This window comes from Peromyscus leucopus, chromosome 9 (genome assembly GCF_004664715.2).
Source record: "Peromyscus leucopus breed LL Stock chromosome 9, UCI_PerLeu_2.1, whole genome shotgun sequence".
In the NCBI taxonomy this organism is placed as follows: domain Eukaryota; kingdom Metazoa; phylum Chordata; class Mammalia; order Rodentia; family Cricetidae; genus Peromyscus; species Peromyscus leucopus.
In genome coordinates, this window is record NC_051070.1 from 72,154,519 (window position 1) to 72,178,746 (window position 24,228).

Genomic DNA, 24,228 nt, shown 5'->3' on the forward strand with positions numbered 1-24,228 from the left:
CATTTCCTGTTTAGCACCATCACTCCAGTAGTGGGCAAGAAGAGGAAACGGAACACATCTTCTGACAACTCTGATGTGGAAGTCATGCCTGCCCAGTCTCCCCGGGAGGATGAGGAGAGCAGCATCCAGGTAAGGACCTGCTCTGGACATCTGAATTAGAAATAGTCCATGTATTCCAGGCTAGCCTAGAGATGGTTATGTAGCCTAGCCAGGCCTCATCATTGGTGATTCATTCCCCTGCCTCTTTGAACTTCCCCATTTCTGAGATTATAGGTATGCATCATCAACACATCCAGCTTTCAATCTAAAACTTTTTTGTGTGTCTGTGCTTGTGTGAATCTGTGTGCACCATATGCATGCAGTGCCTGTAGTGGCCAGAGGGGGCATCAGATTCCTTGGAACTGGAGATAGAGACCGCTGTGAGCCACTACATGGGTGCCTCTGCACAGGTCCTCTGCGAGAGCAGTGTGTGGTCTCAACATCTGAGCCAAAATTTTCCCTCCAGCCCTAAAGTCTGAAAATGTTTCGTGCCAACGTGACACAAGTGAGAAAAAATGTCATGCTTCACCTTGTACAAACGATGTATAAAACTACTTTCAGACGGGCGGTGGTGGCGCACGCCTTTAATCCCAGCACTCGGGAGGCAGAGCCAGGCGGATCTCTGTGAGTTCCAGGCCAGCCTGGGCTACCAAGTGAGTTCCAGGAAAGGCGCAAAGCTACACAGAGAAACCCTGTCTCGAAAAACCAAAAAAAAAAAAAAAAAAAAAAAACTACTTTCAGCTATTGTAAAAGTGTTATCTGATCACAGCATTGAGTATATGCACACTCTTCTTTGTTGTTGTTGTTTTGTTTGTTTGGGTTTTTTTTTGTTGTTTTTTTTTTTTTTTGTTTTTTGTTTTTTTTTTTTTTTTTTTTTTTTGGTGTTAGGCATGGAAGCCAAGGCTAGACAAATGTTCTGCCACTGAGCCAGCCAGCTCTATTTTTGTTTTGAAGCAAAACAAAATCGCCCAGGCTAACCTTGTCCTCACTCTGTAGCCCAAGCTAGGCTTGAATTTTCAATCTTTCTGCCTCAACCTCCCAAGTAACTAGGACTACAGGTCTGAACTACCAGGCCTTGCTGTATATTTGCAAATATTCTAAAATTGAAAAACCTCAAATCTGGATTATTTTTAGTCCTAAGCATTTTGTATAAGGGATAATCCACCTGTAGGAAAAAACATGCTTAATTGCAACTAATAATCCAGAACCAAAAATAAACCCCAAAAGAGACTGGACTTAGTATATTCTAAATTTCTGTCTTTGTAGGCAAACAACCTATTAATGGCGTTCAGGTAAAGGACCTTAAAGAACTTAGTAAAATGTACACATTCTGGCTCTGGACATTTGAAATAAAAACAGTCACTATTAAAATGTCGATACTCGTTTCCCCAAATTCCTTTGTTTCAAGAACTGAGCAAACCATGTAAGCTCATGATGCAATATCAATGGTTGTGGTGGCTAACACTTTTCCTCTCCAGTAGACCTGTTCAGCTAGTCCCTTTGTTTCACCTTTTCTATGCTTGAGGTTTCTGACAAGAACTCTGGGGTAGTTAGGCACAAAATTTGGGCTGCTTTTTTTTCCACCTTTGAGGATGAGAGGCAGAGAAGAGTTGGACAGCCAGACCAGAAGAACCTCAGCCTCCAGTTCTCATTCGCTGCCTTACAGTGCTGACTGTGGCTACAATTTGTAAGCAAACACAGAAAGAGCTAAAATTTGCTGACTAAAACTGATAGCGTTGTCCGGTGGTGTTGGTACACACCTTTAATCCCAGCACTTGGGAGGCAGGCAGAGCTCTGAGTTCAAGGCCAGCCTGGTGTAAAAAGTGAGTTCCAGGACAACCAGAGCTGTTACACAGAAAACCCTGTCTTGAAGAAACAAAACAAACCCCACTTTATTATTTTGCATGTATGAGTGTTTTGTTTGTGTGTATATGTGTACCTCACTGCATGCCTAGTGCCTGTGGAGGTTAGAAAAGGAGTCAGATCCCCTGAGGTTGGAGTTAACAGAGTGAGCCACCATGTGAGTGCTGAGAATTGAATATGGAAGAGCAGCTAGTGCTCATAACTACTGAACTAGCTCTCTAGCATCTTTCTACTTTCTTATATTAATAAATGCATTTTTAAATTGTGAGTATGTATGTGTGCATGCTCATGTGTGTTTTGAGACTACAGGGGGATGTTGACAGCCCTTCTCTACCGCTGTCTACCTTATTCCTTTGAGACAGCCTCTCACTGAACCTGGAGCCAGGCTGGTAGCCAGCAAACCCTCTGCCATACCCAGCTTTTTATGTGAATGCTAGGGACTTGAACTCAGGTCCTCATGCTTACAAGAGCAGAATACTCCTACTACTCAGCCTCCTTTCAGCCCATACCTCACTTCCTTTGCTTTCTCCCCCCCCCCTTTTCTTCCTTTCTTTCTGGGCTTTGGGATAGATTTCACATTACCCAGCTTATTCTTTATCTCTCTCTGTAGCAGAGACTGAATGTGAAGTGCTGCTGCTTCTGCCTCCACTTCCCAGGGCTGGGCATGAGCCACCCTCCCAGCAGGTTTAGATCAAGTGATTTTCCTGCCACAGCCTTCTCAGTACTGGCTTGTGCCATCATACCCAGCCCTCTTTGTGACACTTTTTGTTTTGCTTTGTAGACAAGAGTCTTGCTTTATTGCCCATGCAGGCCTCAGATTTGTTATTCTACTGCTTTAGCATCCTGACTGCTAAGATTACCAGTGCCTTCTGGCCTCCAAGGTCACATGCACTTGGTGTATATTCCACATATAGACTAGCACTCATTCACACAAAATAAAGATAAACCTTGCCGGGCAGTGGTGGCGCACACCTTTAATCCCAGCACTTGGGAGGCAGAGGCAGGCGGATCTCTGAGTTCGAGGTCAGCCTGGGCTACCAAGTGAGTTCCAGGAAAGGCGCAAAGCTACACAGAGAAACCCTGTCTCGAAAAAACCAAAAAAAAAAAAAAAAAAAAAAAAAAAAGATAAACCTTTAAGTGATTTATTTTTATGTGTATCGGTGTTTGTCTGCATGTATGTCTGTAAACCACATGTGTACTATAGGCATTTAATGTACTACATGCATTATTAATACTATATGGACTACTACACCTGGCTTTTATTATGATCTTATCATGAGCTAAGCATTATTATATAAATGTTTACATTTAATCCTCATAACAACCCTACTAAGTGTATAATATTATCTTTATTTTACAAGTGAGGAAATCGGGTACCAATAGGTTAAGGAACTTGCTCACAGTGATAAGATTAATAAATAGAAGAAGTAGAGTGAGACCACATGAGAGAAACTATGCTTGTTTCTGGAATATTTATCATCGCATGTATAATTTTTAGTATCAAACGCCAATCTTTCCATTTATGGCTTTTGACTTTTTTAAGATTTTATTGTTTAGGCTGGAGATGGCTCAGTGGTTACTGGTTGCTCTTCTAGAGCAGGTGGGTTCAATTCCCAGCACTCACACGGTATCTTATAACCGTCAATAACTCCAGTCCCCACATGGTCTTTCCTCCACTGGTACATGGCCATGGTGTGTTTGTGTCCAAATTTCATGTTTATCTATTGGAGGGTTGGGAAGACATTCTCTATCCCTGACTGACTTGGACATCCTGAGTGCTGGGATTACAAGTATGAGCCAAAACTCTGGTCACAATTCTTTTTCTCACAAGAACAAAGGCCAAGTGTGATGCCATATGTCTGTAAGACTTGAACCGGGGAGGCCAGTCTGGGTAGCATATTAAGAAAAATTATTTAAAAGGAGAAAGGAAATGAGAAGGAAAAAAAGGTCACTGAGGGGAACAGGGAGGAGAAGAAAAGGAAAGGGAAGAAAATATCATAAAGCAAGGAAGGGATCAAGAGCCTTGAGTTAAGGTTCACATAATGAATAAGCTTTATTAAGTCAATAAGAATTGACTTAGGGGTTGGGGATTTAGCTCAGTGGTAGAGTGCTTGCCTAGCAAGCTCAAGGCCCTGGGTTTGGTCCCCAGCTCTGGGGAAAAAAAAAAAAAAGAATTGACTTTAATTAATTAAGTGAATCATGATTATTCTTTTTCTCCTTTGGGACTGTGATGCTTTTTGTTTGTTTGTTTAATATTTAACCATTAGCTTTTTTTTTTTTTTTTTTGTTGTTGTTGTTAAGAAATTTAGGACTAGGGTGTGGCTCCATTGGGAGAGTGCTTTCCTTGTGTGCACAAAGCCCCAAGTGCCATCCTGTGCATGATGGTACACACCTGTAATCCTAGCGCTTGGGAGGTAAAGGGAGAGAGGGGGATCAAGGTCATTCTCATGTACATAATAAATTTAAAGCTAGTCTGGGATGCACAGCACATTGTCTCACAAAGAAAATTACACATGTATACACGCACATAATTGAGACCTGGACATGGTAGAGAACTCTGTATCTCTAGCTTCCAGGGAGGTTAAGGCAAGAGGTCACCTGAAACCATCTTTAAAATACACATAGAGATCTGAGGAAAACTTTAGCAGTGCTAAATTTGAGAACTATGAAATTCTGTCCCAAGCCAAGTGACAAAACTTGGGAAACTGAGGTAGAAACTGAGGTTGCTGTGAGTTCAAGGATAACCTGGGATACTGAGTGAGATCCTATATCAAAAACGCAAAACAAGGGACCGGGATGGCGCGATGGCTCGGCTGGTAAATGGTCTGCCCCAGAGCCTTAGACCCTGAGTACAGATTCCCCAAAGCTAGTGTAAAAGGCTGTGTGGCGCTTAGGGCGGAGGGTGGCTCTTTGTCCAGTAGACCTAGCCAAATCCATGAACTTCAGGTTCATTGTGAAACACTGTAAAAAAATAAAGGTGGTGGGGGAGCATACTTCATTCTAGCACTTGGGAGGTGGGGTATGTCATCTCTGAATTCAAGGTTGCCGGAGCTCCATAGTGAAACTCTGTTTCAATCAATGAATGAAGTGGGGGCAGCTGAAGAAAGACACCCAGTTGTCACACTGTGTACTATACAAGGCCAAAACCCACCAAACCCAAAGGAACAAAAATGGTCCATTCCAGACCCCAGACCCCAGACCCCCAGTTTTCTCCAAGAACCAGTTTTGTCTATTTGGGTGAGGGTACAGGGGTGCACTCACACCCTTCCAGAAATATTGTTTGTTTTTATGACATGCTGCTACCACTTAGTACTAGTATTCTATACCTCCTTCTATGCTGCTTTTTTTTTAATTATGAAAATTTTCAAATATACTCAAAGGGAGAGATTATTTAATGAAGTCCCATGTTTCCATTCTTCTACTTCAGTATTTACCAAGAGATGGCCATTGCCCCTTTCTGGTTTATTTTAAAGTAAATCCAAGTAATATTTCTTTTCCTTTTTAAACTTTCTTTATATTTAAAAAAAAATGCTATTTTAAGCCAAGTGTGGTGGCACATACCTTTAATCCTAGCACCAGGGAGGCAGAGGTACAAGCAGGTGAGTCTCTGTGAGCTCAAGGCCAGCTTGATCTACATAGTGAGTCCTAGGCCAGCCAAGGCTATAGAAAGAGACCCTGTCTATAACAAATTAATAGTTAGATCCTGTCTCTTAATTAACCAACACAGAAATGTTATCTTAAGAATGCTACACAAGCCGGGCGTTGGTGGCGCACACCTTTAATCCCAGCACTCGGGAGGCAGAGTCAGGCGGATCTCTGAGTTCGAGGCCAGCCTGGGCTACCAAGTGAGCTCCAGGAAAGGCGTAAAGCTACACAGAGAAACCCTGTCTCGAAAAACCAAACCAAACCAAACCAAACCAAAACAAAACAAAACAAAAAAAAAAGAATGCTACACAATAACTATAAAAACAAGTGATATAAGAGGTAAAAAGTAGAGAGTGTCTATAGTCTATAATCCTTTTTTAATAACCAGACTTTCCTTAGTAATGTAGGATGGAATATGTGTTGTATCAGTCAGTTTTCAGTTCATGGTAACATACTGTCATGTGTTACTGGTATGTTTCAACAAAGATGAGGTTTATTTTGGTTCATGGTTCTTGGTTTTTTGTTTTTGTTTTTTTTTTCCGTAGTTGTTTGTTTTTTTCCCTTGAGACAGGGTTTCTCTGTATAGCTCTGGCAGTCCTGGAACTCACTTTGTAGACCAGCCTGGCCTGGAACTCAGAGATCTGCCTGCCTCTGTCTCCCCAGTGTTGGGTTTAAAGGCGTGTGCCACCACCACCCAGCCATTCATAGTTCTTTAGGCCGAGTGGATAGCCTTCACTTGGTCACTTTGTTGACCAAGTACCTAGGTGATACAGGAAGGATACAACAGGATACAAAGAGTCACATGTGTATGTTACATCTGTGGTCTGGTCGCTGTTGTAGTCCAATATGACCTTCAGCTTACCAGGTAGCCCTGGGTTGCCTCTAAGGAACCTTCTGCCTCCATCTGGGAAATTACAAGTGAAAACGGCTGTGTCTGGCTTTTTTTGATTAATGGTCCTTGGGGTTGATCTAGGATCTCATTTCTTTCAGATGTTTTGAGATTGTCAGTTGCCAAGCAGTGATGGTGTTCGCCTTTAATCCCAACACTCAAGAGGCAGAGGCAGGTGGGTCTCTCTGAGTTTGAGGCCAGCCTGGTCCACAGGACAGCCAAGGACTCAGAGAAACCCTATCTCAAGAACACACACACATACACACCACACACACACACACACACACACACACACACACACACACACACACACACCCAACAACAAGAAAAAGAGATTGTCAGTGATGAATATGTCAATTGTTACTTCTTTTTCTGATTTAAATATAGATATGAGTATATTTGTGTATCTATTTTCCTGTTGATGGACATTTGAGTTGTATAGTTTGTGATTGTTAATGAGCAAGGATTAAATGAGAAATTTTAGTACAAAGTATTTTTTGGACCGATTTTCATGTCTTCTGACTAAATCCTTAGAAATTAAATTAATAGATTATAGGGCAAGCATATAACTGGCTAAAATCTGTCTTACAAATGATGTGCCAAATAATAAAGGTTTCTGTTGTTATATAGTTTTAACTTTGGTATTTCCCATCTGCCTCATCTGTTTAATAATTCTGTGCTGTTTTATTTTAAGGCTGTGTGTGACATAATTTAACTAGTACTCTGTCTATAGTCTTTTTTTTTTTTCTGGTACTTTACTACAGTTAATTCTACAGAGATTTGTGTATATATGCAAATATATAAAATAGCATTTTGGGGCTGGGGAGATGGCTCAGAGGTTAAGAGCACTGACTGCTCTTCCAGAGGTCCTGAGTTCAATTCCCAGCAACCACATGGTGGCTCACAACCATCTGTAATGAGATCTGGTGCCCTCTTCTGGCCTGCAGTCACATATGCTGTATACATAATAAATAAATAAATCTTTAAAAAAAAAAAAAAAGAAAAGAAAGAAAACAGCATTTTGAAGTATATTGCTGTCAAAGGATAAAGCCACCATGCCAGTTGGTACCCCCAACCATATCTTGAGTTCCTGATTTTTCTTTTCCCTTCTGTTTTGGGCATCAAATTTAGGATCTTGAGCATGTTAGACAAATATTTCCACTCAAGTATTTTCCTACCTTTGTTTAAAATATTTTCCTCAAATGTTCTGAGTTTTTGCCAGTCTGCTAGGTGGAGAGGGAAAAAGAAAAGACACAAAAACACTCAGTGTAGGGATTGGAGAGAGCTCGGCGTTCAACTCTGAACTCCAGGCCCGGGAGGTCGGACGTCCTCCTTTCCCCCTGTGGGCACTGGACACACAGTGCACAAACGTACAAGCAAAACTCAGGTGTAAAATATTTTTTTTAATCCTAAAAATGAAAAAAAAAAATGTTACAGGTAAGCATTATAGCATATAATTGTAACCCCAGCACTTGGGAGGTAGAAGCAGGAAAATCAGAAGTTCAAGGTCATCATTCATTACATAGACAGTTTGATGGTAGCCTGTGTTACAGAAGCCCTTATCTCAAAAAATTTTTTTCAATTATATCTTTTTCCATGAACTGTTTTCATGTCATTTTCTTCATCTCTAGCCACAGTTTTACTGTATTTTCTTTCATGTATATTGTATACTTTGCTCAGCCTTACTCCTTGTATTAATTACTGTCTGCTATAACAAGACGTCAGACAGGGTTTGTGGTGTGCTCCATAGACAAAGTGCGAGGGCAGCTCTGGTGGTGGTGGTGGCAGGCAGGAATTTGAGTCAACTGGTCCACATTTTGTCTGCAGTCTGGAAAAAGAGAGAGAGAAATGATGGCATTCAGCTCTTCTTCTTTTTCCAATTTACTCTGCATTAGGGTGGGTTTTCCCTTCTCAGTTGACGCTCTCTAGAAATGTTCTTACAGAAATGCTCGGGGTGTGTCTCCTAGGTGATTCTAAGTCCAGCCTACTTGACGATGAATGTTAGCCGTCACGGCTCTCTAGTACTCTTTCATTTCCTTCCCTTTCATCTATAGTCCCTTTTACTTTCCTTCTCTTTTGTTTTGTTTTTAATTTATTGAACAGTCTCATTAGTGAGACTGGTCTTGAGTGCATTGTTCTTCCTCTGACTACCAAGTGCTGAGATTAAAGGTGTGCACCATCATCCATCACACCCAGCTCTACTCTCATGTCTTATATTGCATATATTTTAAGTCTAGATTCTGCATATGAGAGAAAATAAGCTATATTTATCTTTCTTAGTCTGCCCTATTTTAGTTGATATGATGATCTCCAATTCTATCCATTTTCTGCAGGTGGCATAATTTCATTCTTCCCTGTGGGTGAATCAATCTCAATTGTGTGTATATACCACATTTTCTTTATTCACTCATCAGTTGCTGGCACAATTCCATAACTTGGCTGTTATAAATGGTGCTACAGGAAACAGATATGCAGGTACTCTGTGGTCTGCTGACCTCAATACCTTCTGGAAGATACATACTTAGGTGTGATATAACCGAACCATGTGATAATTTTTCAGTGTGTAAGGAACCTCCATACTGATTTTCATAGTTGCTGGACTAATTAAGACTCATGCCAGTGATACTTAATGGCTCCCTTTACCCCACTTCCTTGCCCACACTTGTTTTCTTGCTTATAATGTGACTGAAGTGGAATCTTGATGTAGTTTTTACTTGCATTTCTCTGATGGCTAAGGATATTGAACATTGTTGTTAGCAGTGTTTTCAAGTCGCTGTCTGTAGCCGGCGGTGGTGGCGCGAGCCTTTAATCCCAGCACTCGGGAGGTAGAGTCAAGCGGATCTTTGTGAGTTTGAGGCCAGCCTGGTCTACAGAGCAAGGCTCAGGAAAGGCACAAAGCTACACAGAGAAACCCTGTCTCAAAAAGAAAACAAAACAAAAGACCCTGTCTGTGTAGCCCAGAAGAGCCTCTTTAAAAAAACAAAACAAAACTTTTTTTTTTTTTTTGGTTTTTCGAGACAGGGTTTCTCTGTGTAGCTTTGTGCCTTTCCTGGAACTCGCTTTGGAAACCAGGCTGGCCTCGAACTCACAGAGATCCGCCTGTCTCTGCCTCCCGAGTGCTGGGATTAAAGGCGTGAGCCACCACCACCCGGCCAAAACAAAACTTTTTAAAGCGAGGTGGGGGAGCAGGTTGCAGTTAGAGGGACAACTCCCAAGGGTCAGTTCTCTCTTCCTACCATGTGGGACCTAGGGATCAAACTCAGGCCCTCGGCATTGGTGGCAAGTACCTTTATTCATTTGAGCTGTCTCACTGATCCCCAAGCTAATATAAAAGTCCTAGTCTTCAAAAGTTTAGTAGCCATTTTTAGTTCTTTAGAGAGCTGTTTGTTTAATAATTCATTTGCCACTTGTTGATTGGATGGCTTATATTTTGGGTGCTTAATATTTTTTAATTCTTAAAATAAATGTTTACATTTATTTATTTGTATGTATGTGTATGTTAAAGGACCAACGTGCTAAGGTGCTCATGTCCAAATCAAAAGACAACTTGCAGGGAATTGCTCTCTCCATCATGTGGGTTCAAGGATTGAACTCAGTTTGTGAGACTTGCTACCAAGCACATGTACCCACTGAGTCGTCTTTTCCAACCTTAATTCTTTATATAGTCTAGATATTATTCCTTGTCCAATGTACAGTAAGTAAATTTTTTCCCATTCTATGGATTTTTCTTTTCCCCATGGTAATCATTTCCTTTGCTGTGAAGGTGCTCTTTATTTGAGAAAGCCCTGAATTCTGTTTTATTGGTATGGGTATCTAGATACCATGCTGGTTTTGTTGCTATGGCTCTGTGGTATAATATGAAACTAGATATTATGATAACTCCAACATTGTTCTTTGGCTTAATTATTTTAGATACTTTGGGTCTTTTATGCTTCCATACTAAATTTTAAGGTTTTATTTCTATTGCTAAAAAAAAATTGTGGTAATTTTGATAGGTATTATATTGAGCCTGTAGATTGCTTTTGGAGATGTATCGCTTTTTATAGCATTAGTTCTTTAAATCTGTAAGCATGAGAAGTCTTTTCTTCTAGTGTTTTCTGTTCTGTGTTTAAAGTTTTAATTTTAGCAATCTTTCATCCTCTTTAGGACTTTTGTAAGTTGGATTTTTTTCTCTTGATTTCTTTCTCAGCATAACTTTATTTCTCTGTACTTTAGAATCAGATTTTTAATCAGATTTATATACCCATTTACCAAAGTTTGTCTTTATAACCTACAAATTTTTTTATTTTTCTGTGTATGAATGGTTTTATATCTTAAGAGAGTTAATCATCTAGCTAATCATTACTTTTATAAATGGTATCTTTTCTTCATTGTATTCTGTCCTACTCTGAATAGGAATATTATTACTAATTCATTTATTTATGTTTTTGCTGTGCTGAGAGATTATACCCAAGACTGTATATGTGCTAGCCAAGTGCTACCACTGGGCCATCTCCCAACCCCTAGGAATATTGATTTTTACAAATTAGTTTTAAATTATGCAAGTTTGCTCAATTCTATTATTTCTGTCATTTGATTCTTCTCCATTTTCTGGGGATATATCATGCTGAAAAATAATTTCTCCATTTTTGTATCATGAACTACAAGTATTAAACTACTGTAAAAATGATTTATTTAGCCACTTGAAAGAACAAAGTAGACCTAAATATACATATATTTATAGATATATAAATATTTATAAATTTGTGTATCTATAAATTTATACATCTATATATGTTTATATGGTATATGTTACATTATTATAAATGTAACATAAATATGTATTATATTTATTGGATTTTGGAGACAGGGTTTCTCTAGGTAGCCCTGGATATCCTGCAAATTAGCTTTGTAGACCAGGCTGGTCTTGAAATCAGATCCACCTGCTTCTGCCTCCTGAGTGCTGGGACTAATGGTGTGCGCCACCATGCCCAACTGACCTAAAATACATTAAGAAAACTGTCTTGGGGCTGGAGAGGTGGCTCTATGATTAAGAGGACTGGCTACTCTTTCAGAGGACCTAGGTTTGATTCTTAGCACCCACATGGCAGCTTACAGCCATCTGTAACTCCTGTCCCAGGGCACATCCTCTTCTGGCCTTTGTGTGTGCCAGGTGTAAAAGTGGTGGACAGACATACATGCAGGCAAAAACACCCAATCACTAAAATAAAAATAAAAAGAAAGAAAACCATCTCAAAGAAATATTGTTAACTAAGCTTGAAGGTGTGGTGGCACACACCCCTAATCCCAGAACTCAGGAGGCAGAAACAGGTAGATCTCTGTGACTTCAAGACCACCATTATCTATATAGTGAGTTCTAGGACAGCTAGAACTATGCAGAGAGAGATCTGCCTTTAAAAAATAAAAAAGAAGAAAAAGAAGAGCTAGGAGTTAGCTGGTGGCGCACACCTTTAATCCCAGCACTCGGGAGGCAGAGGCAGGCAGATACCTGTGAGTTCAGAGGTCAGCCTGGTCTACAAAATGACTTCTAGGACAGGCACTAAAACTACACAGAGAAACCCTGTCTCAAAAAAAAAGAATATATATGAAATGATTATTTTGTCAAAACGTCAGAGGCCGATGGAAGTGGTTCATAGGCCATGCAGGCTTGACTACCTGAGTTTGATCCCTGAACCCATGGTAGAAGGGGAAAGAATTGACCCAAAAAAGTTGTACTCTGACACCTGAACTTACACACACACAATACAATAGTAAGTTTTGTTTTGGTTTGTTTTTTCATGAGAACTTTGGAATAAATGTACATCTCTATTAGCACAGGCAAATGCTTTTAAAAGTCTTTTTTTTGAAAGCTGGCATAGATGTAATACCAGTACATGGGATAAAGGCAAGATGTTTGAGAGTTCAGGGCCAGCCTGGAACACAGATACATAAGTCACTGCCTCTTTAAAAAAAAGTTCTCAGTTTGAGAGTTCTAAGCAATTAACTGTATTTCCTCTACAGAAGAGACGTTCAAACCGGCAAGTTAAACGAAAAAAATATACAGAGGACCTGGATATAAAGATAACAGATGATGAAGAAGAGGAAGAGGTCGATGTAACTGGTCCAATAAAACCTGAGCCAATCCTCCCAGAACCAGTGCAAGAACCTGATGGAGAGACTCTGCCTTCCATGCAGTTCTTTGTGGTAAGCTAACACCAGCCATTTGAGAGTTGTTCTCCTCACCCCACCCTTGTGTGTGTGTGTGTGTGTGTGTGTGTGTGTGTGTGTGTGTGTGTGTGTGTGTGTGTTTTACTCTCTGCTGTTGTTATTTTGAGATAGGGTTTTATTCTGCAGCCAGGCGACAATCCTTTTGCCTGTGTCTCGGCCTCTGGAGTGCAGGGGTTACTGGTGTGAACTACCACACCCAGTTTTATTCTTTCAACCATTAGTTGACTGACATTTTTCACTGCAGGAGAATCCCAGTGAAGAAGATGCTGCTATCGTGGACAAAGTGCTTTCCATGCGAGTTGTGAAGAAAGAGGTGAGGCCTTCTGTCTTTGATGTCTGTCATTCATAGCATCTTTAATGCTGCATTCATAGATATATGGGTTTTACTTTTAGAGAATTGTTTATTTTTCCTGTGATGGGGATTCTCTACCACTGATCTACACTCCCACTTCACAACCTTTATTTAATGAGTGCCTTTGAATGACAGAATATGTTGTTAGGATGTAGTTTTTAAGAGATGGTATACGAAAGCTAGGTAGAAAACAAGTTTGTCTTACCATCTCTTCTTTCACTATTTTCTTTACAATGGATAAAAGATTACTATTTTTAGCTCTCAGGACTCTAGTGCTAGATTGGTTCCTTGATTAATGAAATATTCAGGAAACATTAGGATGAAGTTTTGCCATGTGTAGATGAAATTAAAAGATCTGTCTTTGATAAATAAGTGACTATAATTTCTGTATTTCTTCTCAGCTTCCTTCTGGACAATACACTGAGGCTGAGGAATTCTTTGTCAAGTATAAAAACTAGTAAGTTATGTGCACTCAGAGCTGCTCACCCTAAATCCATAGACTGTGGAAAGGCCTCCCATGGACACTCCTGCTCACCCCGTAGACTGTGCAAGGGCCTCCCATGGACACTGCTCACCACAAACTCCATAGACTGTGGAAGGGTCTCTTGTTACTGCTTATCCTAAATCCACAGGCTATGAAAGAATTGCCCATGGAGACTTATGTGGTTGGGAATATGCCTTTCGCCCCTCCTTTTTGTTGTTATTTTTGTAAGTTTTTCCAAAGACTAATCAGAAATTTCAGGAATTTGGGGTAAGAGCAGTGTCTGATACAATCCCTTGTAGTCTTCTCTGCCTTATTTAAGGCTTTATTACTCTAAATTGTAGTTTGTAAACCAACAAAATTAGCATTACTTGGGTGCTGGTAGGAAGTGTGGGTGTCTAGGTGTACCCCAGAACAGGTGGTTGTGTGTACAGGTTTTAGGAACTTGTACTGACCTAAGCTGTCTCCTGTTAAAGCACACATTATCCCACCTGTTGCTGACTAGTCCCTAGCTTCCCAGTGCTAGCGTCCCAGGCTCCATTCTCACAGCATGACTGGCTGTCTTCCCCTCCTGCAGCTCCTATCTGCACTGTGAATGGGCAACTATCTCCCAGCTGGAGAAGGATAAGAGGATCCATCAGAAATTAAAGCGGTTCAAAACCAAAATGGCTCAGATGAGACACTTCTTCCATGAGGTAAGTAGGAATCAGTAATGACGATGATTTCTTTTTAATCTTTTTGCTTTTTTTTTTTTTTATTTTTTTAGCTTTTTTTTTTTTTTGAGACGACAGGATCTTGTTATATAATTCAGGTTGCCCTCAGACCCCCTCTTCCTGCCTTTACCTCTCAAGTGCTGGTATTACAGAGCTGTACCATCACATGGCCTTGCCTTTCTTTCCTAGCAGAAATTAGTTACCAGGCTATCAAATGCTTGGTTTGTGTGTATAAGCATAGACTTTTAGTTTTGATTATTTAGTTGGTGCTGTGCCATTGTTTTCCTGGGTGTAGTTATGGTTTGTTAGATAGCTATAAGGTTCGGTACTGTAAGACTGTGATAAGTCAGTGCAGATGGAGGGTTTTCAGAAGACAGTACAACAGCCTGATCCACACTCAGTCCTCTTCTCTCCAGTGCTGCTCTTTAACTATCAACTGTCTCTTTAGCTACAAACGACTCTCACGAAGAGAAAACTGGGTGTTTTTGAGACAGTCTTATGTGGCCCAGGCTGACTCACTGTGTAACTCTACCTTAAACTTGTGGTCCTCTGTCCTCTGGTCTTGCCTTTGCCTCTGAGTGCTAGGACCGTAGGCCTTACACCACCACACATACTTTATATGTACTGGGATGTAACTCATGGCTTCCTGTGTACTGAACAAGCTCTCTACCAACTGAACTACTTCTCCAGTCTGAGAAAACTTGTAAAAAATCAAATTTCTAATCTAGTGTCAGTAGAAATAGTAATAAAAGAACTTTAATTTCTTATATCTAGGGTTACTGCCAATTAAACATTGAAGCTACATAAGGAAAGAAATGGGTCTATAATATTTAGCAATGTAGAAGTTATTCGTGACCTCAACTTTTAATTGTATTACGCAAGCAGAAGGGAGAGTGAAAAGAGATGAAGAAATGGAGGTGGCCTCTGTGTGAAACACTTGGGAAAGCTTAATGAAGCAGAGCAGAAAAACAGTTTCAGAGTAATAGTCAAGAAGAGGTATTCATTTGCTTTATGAAATATAATAGAGCAAGTTTATACGTTTCAGTGACTGGTTCAACAGACAGAGAATACTCAGAAGATCAGAAAGAATCCAGAACATGTATGGAGACAGTAGCCTGTTAGGGAGAAGACAGTAGCCTGTGTCTGGTAACAGGTGAAGAAAATAGGTTTATAGATTTTGTTCATTTGTTTTTTAAGACGGTTTCTGTGTTAGTCTTGGCTGTTCTAGAACTCACTCTGTAGACCAGGCTGGCCTCAAACTCACAGAGATCCACCTGCCTCTCCCACATGAGTAAGGTTTATAGATTTTAATGCTATGAAAATACACAGTTCCCATTAATATATTTTTTAATCTTGCAAAGATGAAGTAGAAAGGTATAGGTAGGTTTACTGGATAGTGATTTTCTTGCCTTATTGTTTGGTTTCGTAACTTACCTAGGATGAAGAACCCTTCAATCCAGACTATGTAGAAGTGGATAGGATATTGGACGAGTCTCACAGTGTTGACAAGGATAATGGTGAGGTGAGTTGGGTGTGGAGAAACATGAAAAGCCTTCTGCAAATTTCTCCTGGTTTGCTTGCCAATCCTTTATTTTTCAGATGTGGCTGAAAAATCCCATGGACTAAAAAGGTATTTCTGAATTTCTTTTGTGGGCTTCTTAGAAATATAGTGGGAAGGCGAAGGAGCAGAAGAGCTGGAGGTGCCTGTGCCGGGCACCTCAGAGCTCCAGTTGCAAGTATGGAGAGCTCCTCACTGTGGCCTGTCTCCCTCTCCTGCAGACTGTGTGGGAGACTGCACACTAATCCCCAATCAATGAGCATAAGAACTCTTGCACAGGTTTCTGGCTTTCTATATTTCCTGAACTCACCGTTAGTTCAGTACTTTTTTTCATTTGTCATTTTGGATCCCTGCCCACAGCTCCCGTTATAGAAGTTGAAGCTGAGGCTACAAGATGCTTATTTTCAAGTTGGTTTTCTGGGTATTTTTCTTTCATAAACTGGTCTGGGAATCACTGAATAATACTTCTACAGATTGGGGAACATATTCTGTTAATGCTCAAATACTTGAAGTTTTACAGATTTCCTGTTTGATCCTACAAAGAGTCACACTAGATCTAAGCCAAAAACGAACTCACCCTTGTCTTAAATTATAGATAGATATCACACTGCCATTTCTTCTGAAATGCTTCACTTTCTCTTTGCTTCAAGCTGTTGCTGGCTTAGCTTCACAAAGTTTTTATGGCTTGTGACAATGACCAAGAGAGAATAGGTTTCTGTTTAGACATTAGTGCTAAGTGGTAAGCTAGGCTTGCTAGCTATGAGATTCATTCCCACATGTCACTCCACCAGGATCTGTGAGTCAGAGTCTTCCTTCTCTAACACTGCAAAGTTGACCTTGTTTTCTCAGACTTCAGAGTAACTCAGATTGTACCTTAGATACACAGGACCTATTAATATTTTAATGTCTACAGAGTCTACTAGGTATAAAAATATAATATATATTCTCCTCTTGGGTTGAGGGTCCATGGTGTTATGTGTTTGTTTCTGGGAGTGAATGGAGAATAGGCAGATCATCTGGAAGTTGGCTGTTCTTAAATTCTCATCATTTTCAGGATCTCAGCCTTTCCTACCTTGGCAATCTTATATTTCCTATCACCATAAGTAGCTGGCCTAATGTTTGAGCCCTTTGAAATGTGCAACTGGTGTCGTAATAAAAATGTTCTGGCTTTTTGATATTATAGTTAATGTTCTCAATATTTGACAGTAATATTCTGTGTATCCATTTCCCCCTCTCCAAAGTAGGTTCGATTTTCATCTATTTTTCATTAGCTAACAATGGAAATAAGTATATTATTTAGAAAAATAAGTTAATATGCTAGAAATATGTGACTTGTACCAAAGGTCTTAGATAAGGAATGACTCAAGTCCCTCCAGGAAAGAGCCGTTGGATCATTTCTAGGGACCCTTGATCTGTGCCTGTGGAGGCTCTTTCACACTTGATAGTAGCTGTTTCAAGGAATAATCTGTGAAGTCATAGTTAAAGATTCCTATGAGTGTACTATACCTCATGTTTTTGTTTGTTTGTTTGTTTTTTGTTTTGTTTTGTTTTTGTTTTTTGAGTCAGGGTTTCTCTATGTAACAGTCCTAGCTATCCTGGAATTCACTCTGTAGCCCAGGCTGGCCTCAAATTCACTGAGATGCGCCTGCCTCTGCCTCCCAAAGGCTGGGATTAAAGGCATGCGCCACCATCACCCGGATTGTTTTGTTTTTTGAGACAGGGTTGCTTTGTGTACCCTTGCCTATCCAGCACCTACCTCTGTACACCAGGCTGGCTTTGAACTCAGATAGGTCCTGTGTGCTGAGATTAACGGCATGGGCCACCATGCCTGGCTATGCCTGTTCTTTCTAATTGTACTTGCTTTATATAAGCTTGTAGTGGAAGTGCTATCACAGGAGTGAATGATCATCTTTTTCATTTTACTTTTGTGGTTTGTGGTGCCCAGGCAAATCCAGGGCCAGTACTCCAGCCCTGTCAATGACTATCCTAACTTACAAAAACAGGACTGGTGTTGCCTCCCCCTCCTGCAGTGGATGCCTATAGAACAGGACTGTAGTTGAGCTTCGACATTTCTTCCTTGAGCCTGTGGTTGGTGGATTCAGCCTGGCGTTTTCAGCACCCGTGGAGCTGATACTCTGAAATCCGGTATTAGAGTCAAGTCCTCACCCTTTAATCACCACTGCTTCGGCTCTCCTCTCTCCTAGCCTGTCATCTACTACCTGGTAAAGTGGTGCTCTCTGCCCTACGAGGACAGTACGTGGGAGCTAAAAGAGGACGTTGATGAGGGCAAGATTCGGGAATTTAAGCGGATCCAGTCGAGGCACCCAGAACTCAAAAGGGTGGTAGGTACATTTGGATGTAGAAGATAAATGTAGTAGTGTAAAGGACTATTATATCAAGGCCTTTTTTTTTTCCCCCTCCCACTGGCAGAAGTTTTTGTTAGAAGTTTAGCTTTCTACTGTGGAAATTCTCTAACATGTAAAGAAGGGTTGACTAAATGATATCATGTACCCATCATCACTAAGGCAAAAATTACTAATACATGTTCAATTATGTGTCTTACTTTAAATCAAATTACACATTCCTTCATTTCATTTGTAATTATTTCACCACTTATTTAAAAGGTAAATATTATCTTTCTTTATCAAGTACCAGTCATGTATACATATCTCTGTTTGTCTTCTTTTTTTGTTTTGTTTTGTTTTTTGTTTTTTCTTTTTTTTTTTTTTTTTTTTTTTTTTTTTTTTTTTTTTTTGGTTTTTCGAGACAGGGTTTCTCTGCGTAGTTTTGTGCCTTTCCTGGAGCTCACTTGGTAGCCCAGGCTGGCCTCGAACTCACAGCGATCCGCCTGGCTCTGCCTCCCGAGTGCTGGGATTAAAGGCGTGCGCCACCACTGCCCGGCTGTTTTTTGTTTTTTCAAGGCAAGGTTTCTGTGCAGTCCTGCCTGTCCTGGAACTCGTTCTGTAGACCAGACTGGCCTCAAACTCAGATCCACCTGCCCCTGCCTCCTGAGTGCTGGGATTGAAGGTGTGTGTCACCACACCTGGCTACTAAGAAAAGATTCTTTTTTGGTTTTTTGAGACAGGGTTTCTCTATGTAGCTTTGTGCCTTTTGTGCCTTCCCTGGAACTCGCTTTGGAGACCAGGCTGGCCTCGAACTCACAGAGATCCGCCTGCCTCTGCTGGGATTAAAGGCGTGTGCCACCACCGCCCAGCAAGAAAAGATTCTTAAAGGCTTAGAAACCCAGGGTCCCTTTGAGGGCTGGGGTAACAAACATGTAGTATTGCACCAAATTTTCTTTAAGGATGTCAATCTAACTTTGTTTCTCTCTCTCTCTTTCTTTCCTTAAGATTTATTTATTTTATGTGTATGTGTGCTTTGTCTGTACACCAGGACAGGGCATTGACTCCCATGGTTTTATGGTTGTATACAGTTGTGAGCCTCCGTGTGGATGCTGAGATTGAGCTCAGGACCTCTGGAAGAGTGGCCAGTGTTCTTTACTCTGGAGCTCTCTCTCCAGCCCTCTGAACTTCTTTAAATAGTTTCCTGGCATCTTCCTGAAGTGCCCAATAGGCAATCTTTCTTTTAAAAGTAATATGCATTCATAAATTTAAATGTACTTCATAGATTATAGTCCAAGCAGTGTTTGTCATTTGGTTAAACTACTAGAATTAGTAATTTTATTAGCGTCACTCTAACAATAATTCACATTTTTGACTTTTTAGAATCGCCCACAGGCAAATGCCTGGAAGAAACTGGAACTGTCACATGAATATAAAAACAGAAACCAATTACGAGAATATCAGTTAGAAGGGGTCAACTGGCTCCTCTTTAATTGGTATAACAGGTAAAGAAAAGTGAGCTTATAACATGGAAACTTAGTCTGGGAATTATTTTTATGCATAATTTTTTCCGAAGTAGACTCTTTTTATTAAGATCAAAATTTTTGACATATTCTTCTCCCCTACCCCTACCCCAAAATCTACAGGCAGAACTGCATCCTGGCTGATGAAATGGGATTAGGCAAAACCATTCAGTCAATTGCCTTCTTGCAGGAGGTATATAATGTAGGCATCCATGGGCCCTTTTTAGTCATTGCTCCACTGTCCACCATTACTAACTGGGAGCGAGAATTCAATACATGGACAGAGATGAACACTATTGTGTACCATGGCAGCCTGGCCAGCCGGCAGATGATTCAGCAGTATGAAATGTACTGTAAAGATTCACGGGTGAGTGATATGTCTTGGGAACGCTCTGTGTATGCAAGTAGGCCAAGGTACCTAGTGTTGCAGGGGCTACTTATGAATTAAAGACGTTCATTGAGGCTCTCTGTAATTTAAGGTCTTCTTTTATGGAATAGTGTGATTTGACGTAGCTGTTTCTACTCAGTAGACACCATGAGCCACCAACCATTCTGATTTAACATATGACTAGATCATTTTCATGGATTGGTTTGCTTGTTTGAGTCACTCTTATGGTGCAAACTAGCCTGGCTCACTGAATACTGAGATGGCAGTTATGCACCGCCATACCCAGCTGATAGATGTTATTTAAATAGAATTTTTAATAGCACTGGTTAGTTTTAAAGTGGTAATAAACTTAAATGTGCATTTGCCCTTTTTTTTCTAAAATGAGTCAAATTTTAATAAAATGTGCTTTTTCGTAACGGAAAATATTTTGAATCACCCATTTTGTATTAACAGCAGATTTATTAATTATTTACTGCTGTTTCTTTTATGATTTTTATCTCTATGCTAAGTTGTCTCATATTATGTTTCTTAATTTTGTTCAAATTATTTGATTTTTGGCAGACTTTAGAAAGGGTCCAATATTAACATGTTCCATATTGGCTATTGCCACTTCTATTTTTATTTATTTTAGTATTTTTGAGATAAGGCTCAATCTGTAGCCCAGGTTAGCCTCAAACTTGTGTTCCTGTGGTCTTGGCTTCCTAAGTCATTTGGCCACACGAAGTTACCTGGTTTGGCTTCCACTCTTTTCTCCTGTAGTATGTTTCAGCATTGTTCAACATGTTGTGGATCTCATTGTTAACTAGGGAATGATCTAAGAAAGATTTACATCAGCTGAGCATACAACAATCAGACATGTGCAGCTCCACTCAATGTGCTAGGCCTGTTATTTTCCCAAGAAGCTGAATCCGTTGAGAAAAGTATGTATCACGTTCGGTGATTTGGCACTGACTCTTGGGGATATAAACAGTGACGGAAGTTGGTGGTAGTGCAGTTGTTCTTTGTTAACCTTCCTTAAATATACCAAGGACATTCAGAACTCTGCAGGTGGGCATGTGTTTAGGAGGCGCCTCTTCTGACTGCACCGATTTCGTGACTAGGGTCGCCTCATCCCAGGTGCATATAAGTTTGATGCCTTGATCACCACTTTTGAGATGATTTTGTCAGACTGTCCTGAGCTTCGTGAAATTGAATGGCGTTGTGTCATCATCGATGAAGCCCATCGGTTGAAGAACCGTAATTGCAAGCTACTTGATAGTCTCAAGCACATGGACCTGGTGAGTTCTCTAGAGTGACTTGTAGACACAGACATCTGAAATTTAATCTAATTTTCCTGTGAAATGAAAATTGCCCTAACTTAGCAGAGAAAAATAGAATGAAAACCTATATTTAGCCGCCTCTGGAAATCATGTAAAGGTTATAACTTTTAGATTTGGAAATTACTTGTAAATGAGTGCTTCTTAATCATGAGGAACAATGGGAAGGCACCTTAGGTACCTATCCCAAAGATTAATATTTAAAACAACAACTGTGTTTTTCATGATTCTCTGGTTGAGCCACTTGGGCCACATTCAGCTAATACGTTCTTCTGGTGATCTTTCCTGGGTCTCTACTGGTGCTGCAGCTGGCAGTTGATACTAGTTATTCATTGGAACACTTAGGTTATCTTACACGTGGCCTCTGTTTTTCTAACGGGCCAGATTGGGTGGGCTTCCTTACAAAGTGATCTCAGGACAGTATTGAAAAGGGTCCAGTGGAGCTGTGGAGCCCATGAACTCTGAGACTCACAGTGTCGGAGCCAGTCACAGGGAAGCCTGGATGGATTCCAGGGGTGAGCCTTACTGGGAGAAAGTACAGAGAACAAACAACTGTATTTAGTCCACCACAAAATCATTCCACAGAGGGGCAAGTTAGGATTTCTGTGGGTAGTTAATGTGGAGAGACATGAATTTGGAAATAGTGTAAATCTAAGTACTTTATTTGGTTAAAGTCAGTATTTACTTAGTTTCAGTGTGTTAGATAAGGGCATTTCCTAAATGGTTTTTGTTACTGAGTAAGCAAGTCAAAGAAAAGTTAAGACAGTAATCTAGCCCATTATCAACATAGTGTAGATAAACTAAAACTAAACTAACTATATACTTGGTGGGATCTATGCAAACCCTTTTGTCTTCTCACTACAGGAGCATAAAGTGTTGCTCACAGGAACACCACTGCAGAATACTGTAGAGGAACTCTTCAGCCTGCTTCATTTCTTGGAACCTTCGCAGTTCCCTTCAGAATCAGAGTTCCTTAAGGATTTTGGAGATCTCAAGACAGAGGAGCAGGTAAGAAATCTGTCTGGTGAGGTATTAACTCAGGACCTGAGGTCTTGCTGAGGTTTTGCCCTTATCACCTGTAGCATTATTTGTAGTCTTCAGATAGTGGAGAGCAAATTTTCTGAGTTTCCGTATAATCTTATTTGTTTCTTTTTCTGTTTATATTGTAATGTAATGCTATTGGCTTCTTTTTCTCTTTATGATGTAATGTAATGTTTTTTCCCCCTTTATGATAAAATATAATATTAGTGTTTTCTTTTTCTCTTTGTAATGAACCACAGGTTCAAAAGCTACAGGCCATTCTCAAGCCAATGATGCTGAGAAGACTCAAAGAGGATGTTGAAAAAAATTTGGCTCCAAAGCAGGAAACTATTATTGAAGTAGAGCTTACCAACATCCAGAAGAAATACTACCGAGCTATATTAGAAAAGAATTTCTCCTTCCTTTCCAAAGGAGCAGGCCATACCAACATGCCTAACCTGCTGAACACGATGATGGAGTTACGCAAGTGCTGTAACCACCCGTACCTCATCAATGGTGAGGGCGCTAAAGACTCGAAAAGAACGCGCATTGGCTCTGTGACCCGGTTATGGGCTGTGCCCTGGGGAAAGAGTCTCCTTTAAAAACAAGATTCCTAAGATTATGATCTTTTCCTAAATACTTAGGAATATTTCAGATCTTAGCTAGTGTGTGTGTGTGTGTGTGTGTGTGTGTGTGTGTGTGTGTGTGTGTGTGTGTGTGTGATGGGGACTGGGACTGGAGTGCGACAGCACACATGCGGAGGTCAGAGGACAACATTATGGAGTCTGTTGGCTCCTTTCACCCTCGTGTGGGTCATGGGGCTCAGACTGAGGCTGCCAGGCTTGCAGGGCAAGCACCTTTATCTAAGGAGCAATCTCGCTGACCACCCTGATGGTTATAGTTCCTTGGTTTTACATAATCTGCCGAACTAAGTAGGATTTCCTATGTAGAATTTCATGAATAATAACTCAGGTTATCCTGCGTTCTGGATAAATGTTCTTACTGGTACTTACTTCATAATGAATTTTTGGGGGGTGGGTGGCTGTATGTTAATAATAGTGAGTCTGTTCTGATTTAGTCCTTGTCCAGTTATTTACATGTTTAACTCAATTTATTCAGGAGACACCTGCCTTAATTGGCATGTTTTATATAGCAGAATGCAGGATTCGTTTGGGTATTTTGTTGCTGAGCTTTTTGTGAGGAATGCCAACATTAGTGCTAAAGGAGACGGATAAGAGCATTTGCTACATAAACACGATGACATGAGTTTGAATCCCCAGAACCCATGTAAAACACTGGGCACAGCCACACACACACACACACACACACACACACACCAGTGACTTCAGTGCCGTGGGAGTGGAAACAAGAGGATTGCTGGGCATGTCAACTGTTGGCCTCTGAGTGCACTTGGTCATGCTCCTGACACAAATTCGAGTGTGTGTGTGTAGAGGGAGGAAGGAAGGGCCAAAGATGACACTGCTTTGTACTCTGCTTCCTTATCTCAAGCCTGCATGTTAAAAAAGACTTCATATGTTTTTACTTAGTCACAATATCTACTTTGACTATTTTATTTGTAGGTGCAGAAGAAAAAATCCTGATGGAATTTCGGGAAGCTTGCCATATTATACCTCAAGATTTCCACCTGCAGGCCATGGTTCGGTCAGCTGGCAAGTTGGTTCTTATTGACAAGTTACTTCCGAAGCTTAAAGCTGGTGGGCATAAAGTTCTGATCTTCTCCCAGATGGTACGATGTCTAGATATCCTGGAGGATTATCTAATCCAGCGGAGGTAAGAAAAGAGTCATTCTAAAATGTCTTGTGGTTATTATATCTTCATAAAGCTTTAAGGATAGTTGTTGTATAGCTCAGTGGTAGAATGTTTGCTTGGTA

General features: G+C 40.4%; 1 protein-coding gene across 6 annotated transcripts in view; it reads left to right on the forward strand.

The window, feature by feature from the left end:
* The window catches only part of Chd8 (chromodomain helicase DNA binding protein 8), a 70,189-nt gene that overhangs the window by 28,511 nt on the left and 17,450 nt on the right, over nt 1–24,228 (forward strand). For all 6 annotated transcript variants that reach the window (XM_028856098.2, XM_028856091.2, XM_028856095.2 and 3 more), the window contains 13 exons: nt 15–129; nt 12,437–12,619; nt 12,888–12,956; nt 13,397–13,452; nt 14,054–14,171; nt 15,628–15,711; nt 17,952–18,089; nt 19,473–19,594; nt 19,736–19,979; nt 21,101–21,277; nt 22,181–22,324; nt 22,597–22,852; nt 23,917–24,127. In XM_028856098.2, the coding sequence (XP_028711931.1) occupies nt 15–129; nt 12,437–12,619; nt 12,888–12,956; nt 13,397–13,452; nt 14,054–14,171; nt 15,628–15,711; nt 17,952–18,089; nt 19,473–19,594; nt 19,736–19,979; nt 21,101–21,277; nt 22,181–22,324; nt 22,597–22,852; nt 23,917–24,127 (1,917 nt within the window). The remainder of the gene's footprint in view (nt 1–14; nt 130–12,436; nt 12,620–12,887; nt 12,957–13,396; nt 13,453–14,053; nt 14,172–15,627; nt 15,712–17,951; nt 18,090–19,472; nt 19,595–19,735; nt 19,980–21,100; nt 21,278–22,180; nt 22,325–22,596; nt 22,853–23,916; nt 24,128–24,228) is intronic.